At 53.6% G+C, this 21,148-nt stretch overlaps 2 protein-coding genes across 4 annotated transcripts; both read left to right on the forward strand.

Annotated features, from left to right (window-relative positions):
- The first annotated feature begins 92 nt into the window (after nt 1-92).
- Nucleotides 93-6,387, forward strand: SERTAD3 (SERTA domain containing 3). 3 transcript variants are annotated; one of them, XM_067721229.1, is made up of 2 exons: nt 93-1,904; nt 5,095-6,387. In XM_067721229.1, exon 2 carries the CDS (start codon nt 5,101-5,103, stop codon nt 5,695-5,697), a length of 597 nt encoding a protein of 198 aa, XP_067577330.1. In that variant the 5' UTR covers nt 93-1,904; nt 5,095-5,100; the 3' UTR covers nt 5,698-6,387. The 3 variants fall into 3 exon arrangements, with proteins under 3 accessions (XP_067577330.1, XP_067577331.1, XP_067577328.1); XM_067721230.1 differs by lacking the exon at nt 93-1,904 and adding an exon at nt 2,306-2,456; XM_067721227.1 differs by lacking the exon at nt 93-1,904 and adding an exon at nt 2,349-2,540.
- A 5,593-nt stretch (nt 6,388-11,980) lies between these two features.
- Nucleotides 11,981-14,885, forward strand: SERTAD1 (SERTA domain containing 1). The gene is made up of 2 exons (XM_067718314.1): nt 11,981-12,142; nt 13,829-14,885. The coding sequence occupies exon 2, from the start codon at nt 13,829-13,831 to the stop codon at nt 14,546-14,548; it is 720 nt and encodes a 239-aa protein (XP_067574415.1). The 5' UTR covers nt 11,981-12,142; the 3' UTR covers nt 14,549-14,885.
- Nucleotides 14,886-21,148: the final 6,263 nt, after the last annotated feature.

The following is a 21,148-nucleotide window of genomic DNA, read 5'->3' on the forward strand; positions in this document are numbered from 1 at the left end:
CCTCTGTGTGAGATTTTCAAGGTATTCATTCATTCATTTCCTCTCTTGGTCCTGTGCTGGGGACCCAGTGGTGGCTGTGAGGACCCAGTGGTGACCCTGCCTTCACAGATCTCACAGTCCAGTGGGGAAGACAGCCCTGCCTCTGTCAGTGACAACACAGAGTGGCCAGGACTCTGATAGAGGAAGTACAGAGGGCTGAGGGACCCAGCTTGAGGAGTGAACAGGGTTCTATGGAAGAGGGTATGTCCCACCTGAAACCTCGATTGGTGAGAATGAGCCAGGAGAAGGTTCTAAGGAATGATAGCAATCTGGGCAGAAGATACCACATGAGCAAAGGCCAGGAGGCTGGAGAGCACATAGCCCCTTTGAAGAACTAAAATCTATCCCCTACAGTTAATAACACTTTGCTCAGAGGAGAGAAGGAATCAGCCCCCAGAGGCTGTTCGAAGGACGCTAAACTGTCCAGGGTCATTGTAGAAAGTTTAAGCTTTAGTCTAAGGTGTTATGCAAGGAGTGGAGCAGGGGAGAGGTGGGGAGGGGACAGTCAGGTTTGTGTTTTGTAAAGCTTCCCTTGGCTACTGTGTGAAGGTGGGTCAGAGGATGAAAGAGTGGAGGCTGGGAACCCAGGGGGTTCCCAGAGGCAGAGAAGGGAGAGTGGGCGGGAGGGAGCCTGAGTGGACAGTTCGTTGGGGAGGGGCAGGGAGGGAGGCATCCAGAAGGAAGCCTAGGGCTATATCCTGGAGATGGGGTTTTACGGGGGCCACCCTGAGAAGGAAACCCTGGAGGAGCAAGTCTGAGAGAGGGAAGGGGAAGAATTGCCCCTTCCTTATCATGTCCCTCTTTGGAATTTACCTTTGTTCCCTAGAAACACCTTTCCCAGGCCTGAGCAAGCCAGTGCTCTCTCCCCTCCATACCCCCCCGCCCCCCCCAAATCCATTCCAATCATGTACTGCTTCTGCAAACAGCTGGATGACTTGGTTAACACATTCCAACCGCTGAGAACTGGTCTGAGGAGCCTTAAACCTTCCTTCCCAGGGGTGGCCTGGAGAAAACTGCCTCCTATGCCCCTTGGTGACAACTTGTTGTGGAGGTGAGGCAATGCTGGTTCAGGCTTTCAGGGCACTGGCACTGTTCTATTTCTTCCCTCTTTATTTCTTTCTGTCACATTGTCTGGGCATTTAACAAACTTTCACTGAGTGCTTGCTTTGTGTCCAACCCTGTGCTAGGTGATGCTGTGGACCAAGCAGTGGGTGACTGAGATAACCTTGATCCATATCCTCAGGAGGCCCACAGTCCAGAGACAGCCCAGGGCCAAGATGGGGGAGGCAGGGGCAGAGGAGTCAAGGCCAAGAGAGAGGAAGCACAGGACACCATGGGAGTCCAGAATGGGTCCTAACTCGTCCTGGAGGCTCAGGGAGGGCTTCTGAGAGGAGGAATCCTTTGAGATTAGTTCTGATGAGAATTCTGGGTTCTGGGAATTGAGGGTGTATTTTCAGGATGGGGAAGCAAATTTAAAGATCCAGAGGCCTTTTATTTTTCTCATTTTTGAGAACTTATGTACCTGAGATTGTTGTAAACACTGGGGATAAGGCAAGAAGGAAAACAGAATCTCTTGTGTTCATGATGGTGGAGAGCACTTGAAGCCATTTTAGAAAACCTGAAAGTCAATCGGTGTGGCAGGATTGCTGGGATCAAGGAGGAGTGTGTATCAGGCCAGACCTGAAGGGCTTTGAGGCAAAAATATGAATTTGGACTTTGTCCCCAGGACAGTGGGGAGCCATGAACCAGTTTCCAGCAGCAGGGGTTGCCATCCTGAGAGAGGAAGGATGGGGCGTCAGGAGGACGTATGAGACACCACCAGAGGACACGCTGCGGAAAAGTCCTTATAAGAAGAAGGCCGCGGGGTAAAGTGTGGGGGGCAGAAGGACAGGGGCGGTGAAGGGGCGGGGTTGCGATCGCCCAGGCAACATAGGCCACGCCAAACTGTTGGCTGGTCTTCAATGCGTCATCCTCCTCCGCCCCGCAGCGTCCGCCCTCGGAACCCAGGGGGCGCGGCCTCAGCGAGAGGCTCAGACCCGCCCGTCCGGAAGACGAGTGGGAGTGGGGAATGCGAGCCACTCTTACTCCGCGACGTGGTCCAAGCTGGTATAAAGAGATCTTACAGAGCAATAATGACGATCTCCGAGCAAGGATAGTAACTGAGTTGAAAGAAACAGCGTTGATATCCCCTCCACTCTAGAGACGTGGCCCCGCCTCCCAGCGAGTTGCAATCCTTTAAATGGTCCGCGGAGCAAGGGAGGGGAGGACCGGTGGGGCGTCTCCCGGCGACGGCCTGGGGGCCCCGCCCAACTAATCCGGGCCTGGCGGCGAGCAGCACTCCAGCCAATCGTGGCTCGCGGCTTGGCTCCCGGGCTGAGCTGGGTGGGCCTGAGGCCAGACTGAGAGTCCCCGGGGAGGTGAGCGAGGGCCCTACCCAGCACTGGAGGGTCGCAAAGCTGCGGGCGTTCCCGGAGGTGGTCATTGCGAACCTGGTAGCGGAGGTGAGGTGTGGCTGCCTGGCTTGGGATCAGCCTTGGGTTGGGAGAGGAGGAGGCGCGCCTCCGAGAGTTGCGGAGGCGGGGTACTGGCGGGAGTAGGGGGCACAGATTAAGGGGAGGGTTAGGGACCGGAGTTTCGAGATCCTGGACGGAGGGCGAAGTTTTGGGGGCAGGATCTTCAAGTGAAGGGAGTTTGAAGCTGGGACATGGGGTGTTTGGAGAAGCAAGAAAACTAGAGAAGGAACTTTTGGGGTAGGAAATCTGAAGATTAGGACAATTCGGGCCTCCGGGACGGGTTGAATTCGGGGTTCTAGTGTTCAGGAAAAGGTGTGAGGGGTTGGGCTGGGATCCCAGGCATTTGGAGAAGCGCGAGAACTAGGGGCAAGGACTCTTGGTCTCCAAGACGCCGTGTCGGAGAGGGGGTGCTGGGGAGAGTTCCCTGTCAGGTATTGGAGCCAGAGGGGGAGACTGGAGGGGAAGTCGAGAAGCGTTTGAAAGACGGGAGAACAGGGGAAGTTGACGGGGGAAGGTCTCAAAATTGAGATACCTAGTGTCCCGAACGGAGTGCGTCCTAGAGCACTTGTAAATCTTTGAGAATTATGTTGGGGTCTGGGTCTCTGAACCCGAGGGCAGTTTGAGGGGAAAATCCAGGACCTTCTGCGGTCCGAAGAAAAGCAGTTTCACAGCCCGAGTCTGGAGTGGGGGAGGGGTGTTCCGGGCTTGGAGCTCAGACCCTCCGCCCTGGAGGCGGTGGAGGGCGGGGCTCGGCAGGCGCCCGGCCGCTGGACGTCCGGGTTCCCTTCCCCCACGTACTGCGGGCCCCTCTGCGCATGCCTTGGGGGAGGGCGGGGAAGGTTAGTCCCTGCGGCGTGCGGAGCCCTCCGGGAATTGTAGTGCGTGCTCAACGTCAGTGCGTGTACCTGGTGGCTATTGGCCCACATTTCCCAGAAGCCTCTGGGCCAAATTGGGGCGTGTCTGAATGCTGAAAGGAGACTCCGTAGAGGGGCGGGGCCTGTAGAGGGCCGACGTCTGGTTGGATGGGCCGATAGGGGCGGGGCTTGGCTTGAGTCGAATTCTACAAGTTTTCCTGCGGGGCGAGCCCTGGGATAATCTGAAGGCACACGCGAGGGCCTGAGGGAGGCTCCTTCACTGTCATTGGGCGCGCTCCCAAGTCAGTTAGCGAGAGGGCATGGACAGAGAAACATCTTCCCTGTGAAAGAAGAGTGTCCATAGATAGGTGCCCTTACAGGGCTCCAGGTGGTTGGAATATAGTAGGCACTCAACATATCGAATGAATAAATGGCAACTAACTCTTGTTCATTAAGTGTGTAATGTCACATTACTTCCCGAGATCACACAGCTGAGCAGTGTGAAAGGAAGAATTCAAACCTAGGATTTTCTGCTTTGAGGCCAGGTCTCTGTACTCAACCCCTGTCTTGTGTATGTCACATTTGAAGAAGGGTATTGTGGAAAGAACAGCTTTAAGATTTAGGGGGACTTGAGTTAGTATCCTCATCTTGCAGATGAGGAAGTTGAGTCTCAAGGCGGTAAATTCACTATTTGAGCCCACATGGGCAAGTAAGTGGGATTCAAACCCAGCTGTTTAAGTCCAGATCTTGTTTTCTTTCTTTTTTCTTTTTTAATGTGGATTTTTTTTTTTTTTGCGGTACGCGGGCCTCTCACTGCTGTGGCCTCTCCCGTTGCGGAGCACAGGCTACGGACGCGCAGGCTCAGCGGCCATGGCTCACGGGCCCAGTCGCGCCGCGGCATGTGGGATCTTCCCGGACCGGGGCACGAACCCGTGTCCCCTGCATCGGCAGGCGGACTCTCAACCACTGCGCCACCAGGGAAGTCCTATGTGGATCATTTTTAAAGTCCTTACTGAATTTGTTACAATATTGCTTCTGTTTTATGGTTTTCTTTTTTTATTTTCTTTTTTTTGGCCGCGAGGCATGTGGGGTCTTAGCTCCCCAACCAGGGACCAAACCTGCACCCCCTGCATTGGAAGGCGAAGTCTTAACTACTGGACCGCCAGGGAAGCCCCCCAGATCTTGTTTTCTTTTCTTTTCTTTTTTTAAATTATTTATTTTTGGCTGCGTTGAGTCTTCGTTGCTGTGCGCAGGCTTTCTCTAGTTGTGACAAGCGGGGGCTACTCTTCGTTGTGGTACATGTTTCTCATTGCTGTGGCTTCTCTTGTTGCGGAGCACAGGCTCCGGGCCCATGGGCTTCATTAGTTGTGGCACGCAGGCTCAGTAGTTGTGACGCACGGGCTTAGTTGCTCCACGGCATGTGGGATCTTCCTGGACCAGGGCTCGAACCCGTGTCCCCTGCATTGGCAGGTGGATTCTTAACCACTGTGCCACGAGGGAAGTTCCAGATCTTGTTTTCTTAATCATATACATTTACTCTCCTCCTTAGCCTTGTGGGATTCATGCTCTCTCCATTTTATAGATGCAGAAACTGAAGTTTGGATCATTACAAATCAACAGCAACCATACAGGAGATTCAGGGTTTGAACTAGCCTGGTGTGTCTAACTTGCCCCTCTTCTCTCCACAGGGCATCATGGTAGGAGGCTTGAAGAGGAAACACTCAGATCTGGAGGAGGAAGAGGAGGATGAGAAGTGGGACTGGGGTCCAGCAGGCCTGCGGAGCTACCAGCAAGCCCTGCTCCGTATCTCCCTAGACAAAGTCCAGCGAAGCCTGGGCCCCCGAGCACCCAGCCTTCGCAGGCATGTCCTCATCCACAACACCCTCCAGCAGCTCCAAGCTGCGCTTTGCCTGACTCCTGCACCTGCCCTGCCCCCAGAGCCCCTCTTCCTGGGCGAGGAGGACTTCTCCCTGTCGGCCACCATCGGCTCTATTCTCAGGGAGCTGGAGACCTCCATGGATGAGACCGAGCCCCCTCAGAATCCAGTGGCTCCCCCAGGCCCTCAGAATGAAGTGCTGCCCCAGCCCGATCCAGTCTTCTTAGAAGCTCTGAGCTCCCGGTACCTGGGGGACTCTGGCCTGGATGACTTCTTCCTGGACATTGACACATCTGCAGTGGAGAAGGAGCCTTCACTGGCCCCACCAGAGCCTCCTCACAACCTTTTCTGTGCCCCAGGGTCCTGGGAGTGGAATGAACTAGATCACATCATGGAAATCATTCTGGGATCCTAAAACTTTGATGGGGGGGGCTTCCTCATCGCAGCCTTGGTGGGCTGAATCCCTGGATGCAACTCTGTGTGTGTGTGTGTGTGTGTGTGTGTGTGTGTGTGTGTGTGTGTGTGTGTGTTTTGATGGGGGCCCTAAGCAGTGGCTGTGGCCTCCTCCCATTTCAGGGTTCCAAATTGTCTCGCATGTATGTGTGTGTCTGGTTATCGCAACCTTCTGTGAAGGTGGGTCTTCCTGAATTAATTTATCTGTTCCAAATGCCTTAATGAGACTCTGTTTCTGGGAGTCTGGTTTCCCACTTCCACATTTCTTCTGCCTTTCCCTCCAGTTCCTACTCCCCTTGTGTCCACTGGAGCCTCAGGGAAGATAGTTTGGGCCTGTCAAAGGATGACAGGGATGTGCGCCTGATTGCTATGGAAACCCAGCCTCTGCCTCTTGCACCTCCAGGTAGTGGGAGGGGCAGGCCTCCTCCCCACAGGCTGAACCCCACCTCCTTCACAGGACCGCAATCCAAGCAGCCTCCTGATTCATGACCAGGCCGGACCACGTGCAATAGGGTGGAAACCAAACTGCTCCATGCCACATTATTTAAAAGAAAGGCGGGTTTTGTGGTGGTTTTTTGTTTCTGTTTTTGTTTTTTGATTGTTTGTAATGATTTTTTTTTTTTTTTTTTAAATAAAAGTACTTTGGAAGGAGTGGTGTTGCCTAAAGTTTCTGAACTTCAGTGGGTCAGTGGGAGGGACCTGGTAATTTCCCTAGACTCCTGTACCCCTTCCGTGTCAAAGGTGGGGCAGGTATATTATTAAGCATAACATTTATTGAACGCTTTTTAAGAGCACTGTTCTACCTACTTTATTTGAATTAAGTCATCTAATCCTCATGATTATACAGAAATAGGAGGAGCTTGAGATTCAGAGAGGCCAAGTCATTTCTCAGGGTCACACAGCCAGGAAGACTGAGGACCAAGGAGCTAGAACTCAAATTCAGTCTACCTCCAGAGCCTTCTTAACAATTGTATTTGTTGCTTCTTTGTAGATTTAGATTCCCCAGACACATGGGTGGACACAGGAGAGAGAAACTGGGTCACATGAATTACATGTCAAATGATAGAGCCCTCTGGCACGTAAAAGTCAGCCCTTTCATTGTATGAAATGTGCTGCTGAGGCCCAGAGGAGAAAGAAAATGCCCAAAGACCCCCAGTACTAACAGCAGATCTTTCTAGAGAACTGTTGGCTAGGAAGCAGAGTAAAGTTAATGGTTCTAATGATTTATTTAGGAGGGGCAAGCCCAGGCTGGTGAGAGTGAAGGGAAAAAACGGGAGGCCAGGGAAGATGTGTTGAGATACACTGCTGCAGGGACTTCCCTGGCGGTCCAGTGGTTAAGACTCCATGCTTCCAATGCAAGGGGTGCAGCCGAAAGAAAGATATATTGGCTAGGCCTCCACAAAGACCTTTGAAGACATGGCAGCAGGTAAGGTTACACAGCACTTAGGGACTTTTCTAGAAGGGTTGCAAGGAGAAGCCGCACCTGGGTGTAACACAAAGGGAATGGAGGGGGATTTTGCCTTTGTTTTCTGGCTCAGAGCCAGATTCTCACCCTGAGAGGGGCATTGCATCTAAGTCTGAAAACAGCTGGGTAACTAACAGGTGGGTGCCAAGCCGGAGAAAGAGGAGGTGGTCAAGGGATCTCAAGAAGGTACATGGGGTCCACATTGAGATGTGGATGCCCAGTGGATCGTGTCTAACTCCTAGTTAAAACTTTCGGTGACTTCTCACACTCAGAATAAAATCCCAACCCCTGCAAGGCCTATCTTGCTTCTAACTTCGCCAGTTTAATCTCCCATTCTCCCCTCCCTCACGCAACTCCTGTTGGCCCCAGGGCTTTTGCACTTGCTGTTAACAGCGCAGAGGACACTTCCTCCATAGTTTCACCAGTCTAAATGTCCCCTTCTCAGAGAGGTCTTCCCTGCCCTTCCTAGTTCAACATGACCAGGTGCACCCCCAACCCAGCCCACTTCCCATTGTTTGATTTTCTTAGTAGCACCTATCTGATCTCAAGTTATTTATGACCTCTTTATGCTTAGGCTCCTGGTCTGTTGGAGAAATCTCTCAGAGAGAGGGGTCATGCTGTAGTGCATAGAACTATGCTCGGCACAGACAAGCACTCAAATTTTTGTTGTTGTTGTTGTTGTTGTTGAGAAGGCGAACTCCCAACTTTGCAATGGCCAAGCCTCCTTCCCACCTCCCTCAACTCATCTCCCCCACACCATTCTCTGCTGTTCTTCAAACACACCATGTCCCACCCTCAAGACCTGGAGTAACACCTACCTCACTGAGCGATCATGCCAAGTGTGTAAGAGGGCGTCTGATGCACACCAAGTATTCCAATAATTGCTCAAGTTTACTGAGTGCCTACTGTGGACCTGGCACTCTTCCAGGCACTTGAACAAAGCAGAGCTCCCGCTCTCATAAAGCATCATAGTGGGAGACAGCTGAGTGTTTACTGAAATGAACAGTAAAATGTAGTCTGTCTAGTCTCTCCAGGGGTGATAACTGCTGTGGAGAAAGCGCAGGAGAGTGATGGGGGTGTTGCTATTTAGATGGGATGGCAAGAGAAGGCCTCACTGACAGGATGACATTTGAGAAAGACCTGAAGGAGGTGAGAAGGGAGCCATGTGAATCTGTGGGGAAACAATCCTTGTGGCAGGAACACAGTGCAAAGGCCCTGTGGTCAGAGCATGAGTGGAGTGTTTGAAGGACCTTTTGGAGGTCTGTGTGGCTGGAGTAGAGGGAACAAGGGGGAGAGTACTAGGAGATGAGATGAGAAAGAGTTGAGGGGGGCAAATCGTGTAGCGTCTTGTGGGAGTCCCGTAGGGAGCATTTGAGCTTTACCCTGAACCCTGAGTGAGATGGAAGGCATGCGATGGCATTGAGCAGTGGAGGAAGGAGATCTGACTCACTTTTACATGGACTCTCTTTGCCCTAAAGATACAGGAGTGAAGAGGAATCATGGAGCTTGTTAGGACCACAGTGAGTCCAGAATGGGGAGCACCCCAACTTTCCAGATCATCACACTGAGGCGCAGAGAGGCCCAGCTCCAGTCGTCAACAAACTGGCAAGGTAAGTGGAAAGGCTGGCCCTGCAGAGGGAAACGGGTCCCTGAGGGCAGAGTCCGCGTTCCGCAAGCTGCCCTCCCCGCCGGCCCCGCGGTGGGGGATGGGCCTCGATCCCTCCCACCTGCCCACTCTCCGCCCCGAGCTGGATGCCCGGGAGCCCCGCCGGCGCCTCCTCTCTCCCCAGGGGCCAGGTGGGGCGGCCGGCGGGGGGCGGGGCGCTCCCCCGAACCCCACTCCCTCCTCCCCAGCTGGCGGAGGCTCCGCCCCAGGGCTGCCTGGCCAGTGGCTTCGCTTCTGGTTTCATTTCCCAAGGCCCGGGCTCTCTCCTTTTCCCTTCCCCCAGCCCTTTGAATTCCTGGCTCCTTTTCCACTTTCTGGTCTCAGCTCCAATGTCACCTCCTCTGGGAGACTCTCCCGGACCACCCTGGCTACAGGCACCGCTCTCCCGGCCTCTCTATTACCCCGTCCTATTTGTATTCTCCAAGTCACTGAACAGAAGCAGAAAGTATCTTCCTCATTTATTCATCTTCCAGGGTCTTCTCAGAATGAAAAACAAAGGTCCAAAGAGTGCTCTCAGCAGCGGTCCCCAACCTTTTTGGCACCAGGGACCGGTTTCGTGGAAGACAATTTTTCCACAGACGTTTGTGTGTGTAGGGATGGTTCAGGCGAGCGATGGGGAGCGATGGGCAGCGGCAGATGAAGCTTCGCCCTCCCGCCACTCACCTCCTGCTGTGCGGCCTGGTCCCTAACAGGCGGGGGACCGGTACCGGTCCGCGGCCTGTAAGTTGGGGACCCCTGCTCTAAAGGGCCTGAAAACTTCTCTGACCTCTTCCCTGGCAGCAGAAACAGCACCTCTCAGCCCAGGGCCTTTGCAGTGGCCCTTTCCTCTGGCTGGAACACTCTTCTTCCACAGCTTTACTACCTCTCCCACTTCATCAAGTCTCCACTCGATGTCACCTCTTCGGAGACCCCTCCGCCACCACCAGCTGCCTGTCCAAACAGCACACCCTTTCATTACTCTCGTCCTGCTCTGCTTTTCCATTTCCCTTGTCACCTTCTAAGATACTAAGTAATTGCTTTATTAAGTTTATTATTGTCCACCTCCTCATATCAGGGATTTTTGTTTATAATTTTACTGCCATATATTCAGTGCCTAGAACAGTGCCTGGCACACAATTTATTTGTTTTCATATTTCTTTTTCCACCCCATCCATCCCCTCATCCATAAGAAGAGAGGCTCTGTGAGGCGATTCCAGAGCTGTAGCCCCATTGTCTACAACAGTGCCCACAACATAGTAGATGCTCAATAAACCACACGTTAATCAAACTCAGACTTCTTCCCTTTATGACCTGGAAAGACCCACTTGGAGACTCTGAGTCTCCTTTTTCCCGGGCCAAAAAGATAGGTTGTGAGGGAAATTATGTGAGTTTGCCTAGCAGATTAGCATTTTACTTTTTTTATTATGAAAAATTTCAAGCACAGAGAAATGATAGAAAAAAAAAGTATGCCTTCTGAGCACTTGAATACCCTCCCACCTAGATTTAATTTTCAACATTTTAAGTTTCCTTTACCTGCAGATGTGTATGTACATTTTTTCTTTTGCTGAACCATTGGAGAGTAAACTGCTGACATTTTGACATTCTACCCCTAATTAACAGCTCAGCAGACATCTCTTAAGAGTAAGGACACTTGCCTACAAACCACAATCCTTTTTCACATCTAAGAGAATTAAGAATTCCCTAATATTATCTAATATTCAGTCTATATTCAAATTTTCCCAGTTTCCTCAAGAAGGTCTTTTGTAGAAGTTTTTACGCCCAAATCAAAACCAGAATCTAATGCAGGTTCACATGCCTATTTGGTTGTAATAAATAAATTATATAGTATCTTTTATTCTGAAACTTCCTCCCCCTCAACCCCACCAATCCCTTCTTGTGATTTCTTGAAATTGAATTTTTGGTAGAACAACCCAGTTGTGCTGTAGATGTCCCATATTCTGTTTTTGTCTGACTGTGTTTGTGTTTAATTTTGTACATGCGAATTCAACTCTTGCAGAAACCCTATGTGGCAGGTACTCTTTAGCTGAGTTTTTTTTTTTTAATCTCCTTGTATAATTAAACTTTCTTTTTTTTTATTTGTCTGTGCCCCACAGCATGCAGGATCTTAATTCCCTGACCAGGGCTCGAACCCGTGTCCCCTGCATTGGCAGACGGATTCTTAACCACTGTGCCACCAGGGAAGCCCTAGTTAGCATTTTTGATATCTTACTTTGGTCAGGAGTTTTATTCACAAACAGTTCTTCCCATAGGAAGAGTTAGCAAATGAGCTACTTGAAGAAGGTAAAGTCCCATTGTCGTTTTATCTGACAAGTATTAAACTCCTGCCCACTTGCGCCCCACCCTGAATGTCTCACTTGAACTGAGCACCTATGCTATTACCACAACTATTACTACTGAAAAAAAGGATACGTTACACACCACTCTGAGCATTTTGCAGGAATTGTTTTATTTAATCCTCAAAACAATCCTCTGAGCCAGACGCTATTTCTCTCACTTTAAAAGTGAGGAAACTGAGACCCTCCTAAGGGACTAAAGCACTTGCCCAAAGTCAAACAGCTACTTAGGGAATGGAGCCCAGGGTGGGATTCCAGTGGCATCCCACCCCCACCCTCCCACTCCAGCCTGTAACCACGATTGAATACAACTACCCAGCATTTGCTGATATAGTGCTCTTATAGGTACTACCTTATTTTAATTTTCCTAACTCTCAACAGGTAGGCAAGAAGACCCCCATTTAACAGATTTTGTAGGCTCAGAGACCAAGGTCACACACCGAGTGAGTGTGAGTCCGAATTTGAACCCAGGCCTAGCTAGCCTAGAGTGTAGACCCCTGTTGGGGCTGGGTGCGAAAGCAGCTCAGTTACTGGGTTTGGCAGGTGCGTGGGCAGGTGTGAGGGGTCCGCACCTTAGGAGACAAAAGCCCCACCCCGCCACTGTCCCACAGGGAAAAGAGCCACCCTACCTTCCCCCCCAACCCCACGCAGCTGCCCGGACATGCGCCCTGAAGCCAACTTCCTCCCTCTTCGAACCTGCCCCCTACAGGCTCCGCCCATCACCGTCTAGGACCAATCCCTGGATGAAGGGCGGGGTTGCCACGGGAGTGGGCGGTAGCTAAGGGGAGTCAGTAGCCTGGAGTCGTGAGCCGGAGTCAGAACTGCGTCTCACAACTCAGGCGCCGGTTGCCGAAGGGGACCGGGCGAGCGATGCTGCCGCCACCGCTTCCTGATTGGCTGCGGGTGGCACCCTCTTCGTTCTGATTGGCAGCTGGTGACCTGGGTATGTAAATGAAGGGAAGAGGCCTGGGAAAGAAGGGGTACTGGCCGCGGGGTCCTTTGGCAGGTTCGATACCCGAGTCCGGCAGGTGCGCGCCAGGGCTGCCCGGGATCGAGACGCACGGGCCTCTCTGTGCCGCCCGCCCCGGCCAGGCCGGGTGAATCACGCCGCAGCCCGGGAAGGGGGCGGAGGCGCCGGCTCCCTGGCTCCGGCTGCGTGACTCACCCGCCCCCGCCGCCGCCGCCGCCGCCGCTTCTGGAGGAGCAGCCTCCACTGCCTTCCGGAAGCGAGCGGAGGCCGAGAGGGCAGAACAGCTCTCCGGGGATCCAGGCACGCTATGTCCCGGGTGGCAAGCAGAAAAGACCGCGTCCCGCGGGGCAGCGTAAAGGGTCGCGGGGTATGGGGAACCGGAATACCCGGGGGAAAGCCGGCCTAGTTCCGCTAGGAGGCGCCGGGACTGGGGAGGCGGAGTCGGGGGTGGGGGCTGAATTCCTGCGGTTCCGGATGCTCGGGTCTGCTGGGAAGGAGGCGAGGACCCAGTTTTGAGTAGTGTGAGGGGTCACTCTTAAAGTTCTGCTGGTCAAGGATCTGGGTACTGTACCCTGCAGGCTGCCTGGCTTAAAAAAGCAGGTTGGCTCAGGGGCACCCACCCCGGGGAAAGTGTGGGTCCTCAAACTTCTCTCCGTGAACCCCGTGCCCATCAGGATTTTCCGGCAGGCTCTGTCCACTCTGTCTCCCAAATAAATCCTGAATCGACCAACTTCCTTCCATGTCCACTACCGCCTTATACTCCCAAGTCATCATCTTTGCCGACCCCAAAGAGTGCAGTAGCCTTCCAATGGATCTAAGGGCCACCCTCCCCGCCGCCCCCCCGCCCCTCTCCATCCCCCTACCCCTTCCTCTTAGCAGCCAAGGGGATCTTCTGGAAACTTAATCAGTCCACAATACCACTCTCCCTGCTCAAAACCATTCAATGACTTCCCACCACACTCATAATAAAAATCGAAGCTCCTTGCCTCTGCCTACTCTCAGAACCCCCCTGCCCCAACCCCCAGCCCCTCTCTCTCTGTGCACTGACCACAGCGTCTTTTTTCAGTTCAAACTCATCCAGCCTCTAGGTCTTTCTTTGCCTTTGTTGTTCTTTATTCCCAGAATGCCTTCCCCCTGGTTCTTCCATGGCTGATTCCTTCTCATACTTGAGGGCTCATTTCAATTGTCACCTCCTCAGGGGAGCCTTCCTTGACCACTTTCCAGAACCTTTTAGTATTTCCTAGCACCATCTGTACATTTCCTGTATTTGTCTATTTATTTATTGTCTGATACTATTAGTAGACAATAAATGTTTGATTAAACCATGTGAAACAATTGCTTTTGTAGGTAAAAAAAAAGGTTGAATATTGGACATTTCACATGGTTCATCGAAGAAATAAATATTAACAGTTATTATTAATAGTACTTATTCACAGGAGTAATTGCTATGTACCAGGCACTGTTCTAAGTGCTTTTTGTATCTCATTATTGCTTAAAACAATTATAGGAAATAGATACAATTATCATTCATGTCTTAAAGTTTCCCTAAGAAAGCCTAGGCTCAGAGAGGTTAAGTGATTTGCCCAAGATCACACGGACAGCAGTGGTCCGAACTTCACATTGGCTTTCCATAACTGAGTGACTCTTCCCTCCCCACAGATGATGCTGAGCAAGGGCCTGAAGCGAAAGCGGGAGGAGGAGGAGGAGGAGGGGAAAGAAGCCCTGGCAGTTGACACCTGGTGGCTGGATCCTGGCCACCCAGCAGTGGCACAGGCACCCCCAGCCGTGGCCTCCAGTTCCCTCTTTGACCTTTCGGTGCTCAAGCTCCACCACAGCCTGCGGCAGAGTGAACCAGACCTGCGGCACCTGGTGCTGGTAGTGAACACACTGCGGCGAATTCAGGCGTCCATGGCACCCACAGCTGCCCTGCCACCTGTGCCCAGCCCGCCTACAGCCCCAGGCATAGCTGACAACCTGCTGGCCAGCTCTGATGCCGCCCTCTCAGCCTCCATGGCCAGCCTTCTGGAGGACCTCAGCCATATTGAGGGCCTGAGCCAGGCTCCCCAGCCCCTGGTAGATGAGGGGCCACCAGGCCGCCCCACTGGGGGAGCCCCACCTAGCTTGGGTGCCTTGGACCTGCTCGGCCCAGCCACTGGATGTCTGCTGGACGATGGGCTTGAGGGCCTGTTTGAGGACATTGACACATCCATGTATGACAGTGAACTTTGGGCACCAGCCTCTGAGGGCCACAAATCCAGCCCTGAGGATGGGCCAGGCAAGGAGGAAGCTCCAGAGCTGGATGAGGCCGAACTGGACTACCTCATGGACGTGCTGGTGGGCACACAGGCACTGGAGCGGCCATCAGGGCCAGGGCGCTGACTCCCCCAGAGCTGGGATGTTGATCTGGTGTCCAAACTGAGCCTGGTGGCTGGACCAACTCTCCTTTGAAAGACACAGCTGGCTTCCCTAGAGAGGGGCTTTGGAGAGAAAGAATCCAGTCCTGGGCAACTTCACCTCCGCCCTCTGGTCTCTGGCTGATGGGGGTAGTCTGGAATTGGCCCTTGTGATGAAATGACAGGGCCTGGTGGCTGGAATGTGACTGGACCAGGCCCACTGCTGAGTCCCTGGAGGCACAGCTTGGTATACTCTTTCCCTGAGGTGGGAAAAGACCCCAACCAGTTTTTTTGAAATTAAAGCCAGTCGTGGGAAGTCTCAAGTCTGTGTATTGCTTTATTTCTGGGCTAAGGCGAGGGTGATAAAATAACCTCTAACATTTATTGAGCCGTGGACACCCAGCACAGTTCTAAGCACTTGACATGTGTTAACTGATTTAATTCTCATCACAAGATGGGCATGTTATTAGCCCCATTTTATAGTTGAGAAAACTGAGGCTCCAAGAAGTCATCACTTGAGGAGATAGGTTTCAAAGTTTACTGCTTTTTGTTCTGAGAAGCAGACCAGTTAGGTCTGGTAACTGGCCCTCTGTTAAACTCCTGGGATATACTCAGCCAGGTCTCCCTGATGTGGCTGTGTGTATACATGGCGGTGGAGGAGGAGCCCCGGGCCACTATTTAAAAATGAAATCTAGTCCTTGCCTGGAGTCCACCTGTGTGTCTTGGGGGCTGGGGTGGGGGCAGATGGGAGCTTTCAGAATGAGGCAGAAATAAAAGCACAAAGCTAAAGGCTGGATGGATCCTGTCCTTGGAGCGCTGACTGAGAGCCAGCTCTCCAAAAAACACTGAAAGAAAGGGACCCTCCAGCAAGTTTTAAATAAAATCCACTCTGGGTCTCAAGTCTCTCTTTGGGCAAGGGATAAGGCAGCTTGGAAGCTGATTCCGAAATAAAGTCACCAAGTGTGGTGGCTTGACAGAACGGCAGGCGATCCTGCTTTCCTTCTAGCTGGGGCCACCTGCCTGACAGCCTGTGTGATAGGGTTGGCCTGAGCGCCGGGTGTCTGCGCCGCCCCCGCCGTCCAGCCGCATTCCTGGCCCCGCTGGGAGGGGCCCGCACACTCAGAGGCCTGGCACGGGACCCAGGCAGCGTCCTTCCTGGCGGCCGTGGGGGCAGGGCAGCGCCCGGGGTACGGGACGGGGGGAGGGGCACGATGAAAGCTGCATCTGGGGAGGGTGGAGGTGGGTTGGGGGGAGGGGCAGAGGGTCGGACGGTGACCTGAGGGGCTGGCTGCACTTCGAATGCGGGAAGCCCCGGCTAAGGGGCACTAAAATCGTGGGGCTCGGGTGCCTCCACTCTGGCCGGAAGCTTCAGGGAGGCTGAAGCTGGGGTGGAAACGGGGGGGTTGGGAAGGGAGGGGGGACAGGGGAGGGAGAGAGGCAGGCTGCTTCGGCCGGCCACTCGGGCCTGGAAGGGGCGGGCAGAGTGGAGCTTCCTGGAGGAGCGGAGGAAGTCGTGCCCATTTTTGGAAGTGGATGGGATGGCCCCGGGTGGGGAGTGGAAATGGCCCAAAGGGAGCTGGTGCTCAGGCTGAGGATCCTCCGGGTGCCTGACTCCAACACCTGGTGACTCCAGCCCCTAGGCCATGGGACTCAAACTCGGTTTTAACCCAGACCCAGACCTTGGGAGTTTAGGCTGAGCGCAGCAATGCCCCCTGGTGCCCAGTCTGGGGGTCTGTCCTGCCACTGCCTTAGATTCCCAGTGGTCAAGGAGTCCCCAGCGTGGGGTCAGCAATGCGTTCTGTTTACAACACCCTGAGGACCTATTTCTGATGTCTCTGGGTGCCAAACTGGGGGATAATCTGTGATACCTACTTCTATTTTTTTTTTGGCTGCGTGTCGGGTCTTCCTTGCGGCACATAGGCTTTCTCTAGTTGCGGCGAACAGGGGGCTACTCGTCATCGGGGTGCGCAGGCTTCTCATTGCGGTGGCTTCTCTTGTTGCGGAGCACTGGCTCTAGGCACATGGGCTTCAGTAGTTGTGGCACTGAGGGCTTAGTTGTTGTGGCTTGAGGGCTCTAGAGCGCAGGCTCGGTAGTGGTGGCACACGGGCTTAGTTGTTCTGTGGCATGTGGGATCTTCCCGGACCAGCGCTCTATCCAGTGTCCCCTGCATTGGCAGGCAGATTCGTAACCACTTGCGCCACCAGGGAAGTCCCTGTGATACCTATTGATGCAGGCAGCCTACCCATCTGTCAACGATGGTCCCATCTGCCCCTGTGCCTGTTTGGCAAGCGTTGCTCCCCTCTCAGCAGAGTCTCTGTGTACAGTTTCTCCGGTTGTGCACTGCACATAGGCTCCGTATTTATCTCACACACCATGCATTTACATATTTATTAAGGCAGTTTCTCAGCAGATGGAGGTCAAGTGCCTTGGGGAAGGGGTGTGCCTTTTGCACAAAAGCAGCATATGGACTAGATCAGCCCTGGTCCCATCTCCCTGGTGCCCTCGGTTTATGACAGCTTGTGCCTGAAGACCTGCCCTACTCTCCCCATGTCTGACCCCTGGACGATTGTGCAGCTCCCTGGCTCTGGTGTGCCCCTCCGCCCTCAGGCTCAACCCCAGGAGGCCACGCTACCTCGGCCAGCAGATTCCAGGGCCCACACCATTCCTAATGGAGCCACCAGCCCTGGAGCTGGGGCTGCTTTTCACAGAGCCTCTGTGTGCTCCCACCACGACACTCCCCAGGCCAGCTCCCCTCCATGGGCATTCACAGGGACCCCCATCACACACATATACTTCTTTCCTCCAGCACCTGGGAGAGCTGTCCTTGGTCTCCTTCTCCCTCCCCTCCTTCCCTTCCCTCATTCAGCAAAAATTTATGGGTACCTACCCTACTGTGTGCCTGGCCCTATATCAAAGGCAGATCTGACCACATCTCTCCCCTGCTCTGGGCCCCTCAGAATGTATCCCGGTCCTTGCGGGGGCGGGGTCTGAACCCTGTACCGTCCAAGGCTCACCTTCTGCCCCTGTCCCATTCACTCATTCAATGAGCATTTACTGGACACCTACGGTTTGCAGTCCCAGTGTGGAGATCTAACGATGCTTAGTCAATGATAACGATGATGATTATTATTTTGGCTGCACTGGGTCTTCGTTGCTGCGCGTGGACTTTCTCTAGTTGTGGTGAGCGGGAGCTACTCTTCGTTGAGGTGCACGGGCTCCTCATTGCGGTGGCTTCTCTTGTTGCGGAGCACAGGCTCTAGGCACACAGCCTTCGGTAGTTGCAGCACATGGTCTCAGTAGTTGTGGCACGTGGGCCCTAGAGCACGTGGGCTTCAGTATTTGTGGCGCGTAGGCTCAGTAGTTGTGGCGCATGGGCTCAGTTACCCCGTGGCATGTGGGATCTTCCCGAACCAGGGATCAAACCCGTGTCCCCTGCCTTGGCAGGCAGACTCTTAACCTCTGTGCCACCAGGGAAGTCCAGTCAATGATTATTGACTCAATAAGCCATACTGTGTTGAAAGCCAGGCCCCCTGTGTTTGAACTTCTGCTTTGCCGTTCTGTGGCTGTGTGACCCTAGGCAAGGTTCTCGACTTCTCTGGGCCTCAGGGTCCTCATCTGTAAGCTGGGACAGTAAGAGTACCTACCTCAAAGGGCTGTTGTTCTGAGGGGAGAGTGTTCTAGGCAGAGGGATGTGCAAGGGTTAGGGAGTGAGGGACCCTACAATCTTTTCAGGAATCTGTAAGCTGCTGGGTTTGATTGGAAACAGGGGAAAAGTGGTAAGGTAAGTGATGGAGCTGGAGGGGTTGGCAGGGACCAGGGCACACAAAGCCCTGGATGGGGAAACTTTACTCTGAAGGTACTAGGGTAAAGGAATCTGGAAGCAAATGGATCTCTCTGGCTGCCATTGGTGGGAGGTGAGACTGGGGGCCAGGAGTCCAGAGGGGAGGGAGGCCGCGGAGGGACAGAGAAGCCTTGGAGAGGAGACGGGAGGGGAGGGGAGGGGAGAGACGCTAGAGAGGACAGGCTGTGTGGGTGATGAGCTGCAATAGAGGAGGGGCCTAGGATGAGACCCAGGGCTCTAGCCAAGGGACTTGGGGATGGTGGGGCCACCCTGGGATGGTGACCCGGAGGGGGAGCAGGTCTGGGGTTGACACTGAGGCCAGAGAGGGACACAGTGGGTGCAGGGGTCTGTGAGGACACCCGGGGGCAGGCATCCAGGTGGCTGGGCCCCTGGAACTGGAGCTCCGTAGAGAGGGCAGGGGGCGGGAGCAGGCCTAAAGGACGGGGGTGAGGAAGACAGCAGTTTCCCTGGGCTGCACTGGGTAGGACCTGGCTCCTGCTTGGCTCAGACTGGGTGGGGAGAGGGTGGTCCCTGAGGAGAGCCTTCCACCTCCTTCCCCAGCTCTACAGGATGTCCTGTGTTTATGGAGGTGGCCTTGCCCGGAACCGGGACACTGGTGCCACCCCTTAAATTCAACTTCCCATGGCCACACCCCCTTGGGTGAGGAAAAGCAAGAGACACAGAGAGAGAGACACAGAGAGACACGGAGAGAGATAAGGAATGAGGACAGAGACATAGAGGGGCACATAGAGAGACAGAGACACAGACAGAGACATATCTTTCACCACAAAAAACTTAGAGAAAACTGGGAAAGGAGGCTCCCTTCACCTGCTAAAGGGCAGCTACAAAAAACAGACAGCTAACATCATACTTCATGGCAAAAGACTGTGCTTGTCCCCTAAGATTGGGAACAAACAAGGATATCTGCCCTCTGAGACCCAGAGAGGGACAGGATAGCCTGTACCAGCCTCCTTGTCTGTCTGACCCTGAGCAGCAAGGGGTGAATTTTCTTCCCAGCTCTAGCCTGGTCTGTCATCAGATTCCTTCCACCCTCCACCCTTTGTCCCTCCTGTAGGTACCCAGGGCCCTCAGAACAAAGTCGCAGCCCCTCCTCGTGGCCCTGCTGGCCCTCCCCTCATCTTCCCCTCACTCTCACATTCACCAGTTTCTCAAAGGGGCCCTTTGCACGGGCTGTTTCCTCTACCTGAAACCCACTCTCGTTTATCCACCACCCACAGCTTGGCACGAACTCCTGTGTATCCTTCAGGTGCCAGCTCAAATGTTACCTCCTCCAAGAAGCCCTCCATGCCATTTCTGATAGTATCAGAGTGCCAGACCCCTCTTACAGACCTGGATCCTTTTCTCAGAGCACTTAACACAGAGTGTGTAATTATACACTCATTTCGTTAGTCACTTCTTTAGTGTCTGCCCCCCATGGACTGTGAGTCCTGTGAGGGCACAGTCACAGTCACTGCTGTGTCCCCAGCACCACCCAGCCCAGGGATGGATGGATACAGAGGAGGTGTCTGCAAATAGCTGGTGAATAAGTGTATAAATGAGAAGGACATGCAAAGGAAGGGGCATGTGTGGCTCTAGAGACACAGCCATGAACAAGGACACAGTTCTCAGCTCCTGGAAATTTCCTATGCGCTGAGCTCCGTCTGGATTCAGATCCTTTGCACAGGCTGTTCCGTCTGCCCATGAAACTGTTCCACTCCCTCTTCTCTCTCTCCCTCTTTTTTGTTTGTTTGTTTGTTTTGTTTTGTTTTGTTCTGTTTTTTTGGCCAAGCTGTGTAGCTTGCAGGATCCTAGTTCCCTGACCAAGGATCAAACCCATGCCTCCTGCAGTGAAAGCAGAGAGTCCTAACCACTGGACTGCCAGGGAATTTCCACACTCTCTTCTCTTGCCTAGATCCTATGGGTCTTTCAAGTCTCAGCTCACATGTCCCCTCCTACAGGAAGCCTTCCCTGATCTCCCTTCCTAGGGTGAGGCAGGTACCTTTCCTGGGCTACCCCAGCAGGGCTCTGACCTCTCTGCCTGCAATTCCCCCATCCCAACCCTGGCCACTCTGGGTCTGTCTCCCTGTTGGACTGTGAACTCTGTGAAAGCAGGCCCAGGCTATCTTGGTCACACTGTGTCCCCAGCACCATCCAGCATGGGGCTGGGCACAAGACCAGGTGCTTATTGACTGTTTGCTGACATTGAATAAAGGACTGCTCCCTCTCTACCCCCTGGTGCTTTGCCCGTGTTCCTCCTCCCTCCTTCCGGAAAACTCTTCCCTAGCTTTTTACCTGGCTCCCTCCTCAACCCTCCAGTTTGACTCCAGGAATCCTGTCCTGAGCCTGCCCCCCGTGGTGAATTTAGGTCCGTCAGTGTCCCCAGTGCTCAGCAAAGGGCCTGTCACCAAGGGCTTGTGAATGTTTGTTGAATGAATAAATGAACAGATGAATATTTGAATGAATCAATGAATGAGAGAGAGAGAGAGAGAGAGCGCACCTGCAATGGAGGAAGGGTCTCCTCAGGCCCATCAGCAGCCCTGACCACACTGTTCCTTCCACCCTTCCTGGGAGGAGGGTTCTGGCTGGGTTCCGCCACACCCCAACCCTTGGTGGCTGCCAGGCCTGGAAGGCATTTCCCAGAGGTCAGCACATTCCTGCCTTCCCCGGTGGCTGAGAGTGGGCAGGGGGCATTTCGGAGAGAGGGGAGGAGGGCCCTAGCATTCTGGGTTCCTGCCAACCAGTTC

Source organism: Pseudorca crassidens, chromosome 20 (genome assembly GCF_039906515.1).
Source record: "Pseudorca crassidens isolate mPseCra1 chromosome 20, mPseCra1.hap1, whole genome shotgun sequence".
Lineage (NCBI taxonomy): Eukaryota > Metazoa > Chordata > Mammalia > Artiodactyla > Delphinidae > Pseudorca > Pseudorca crassidens.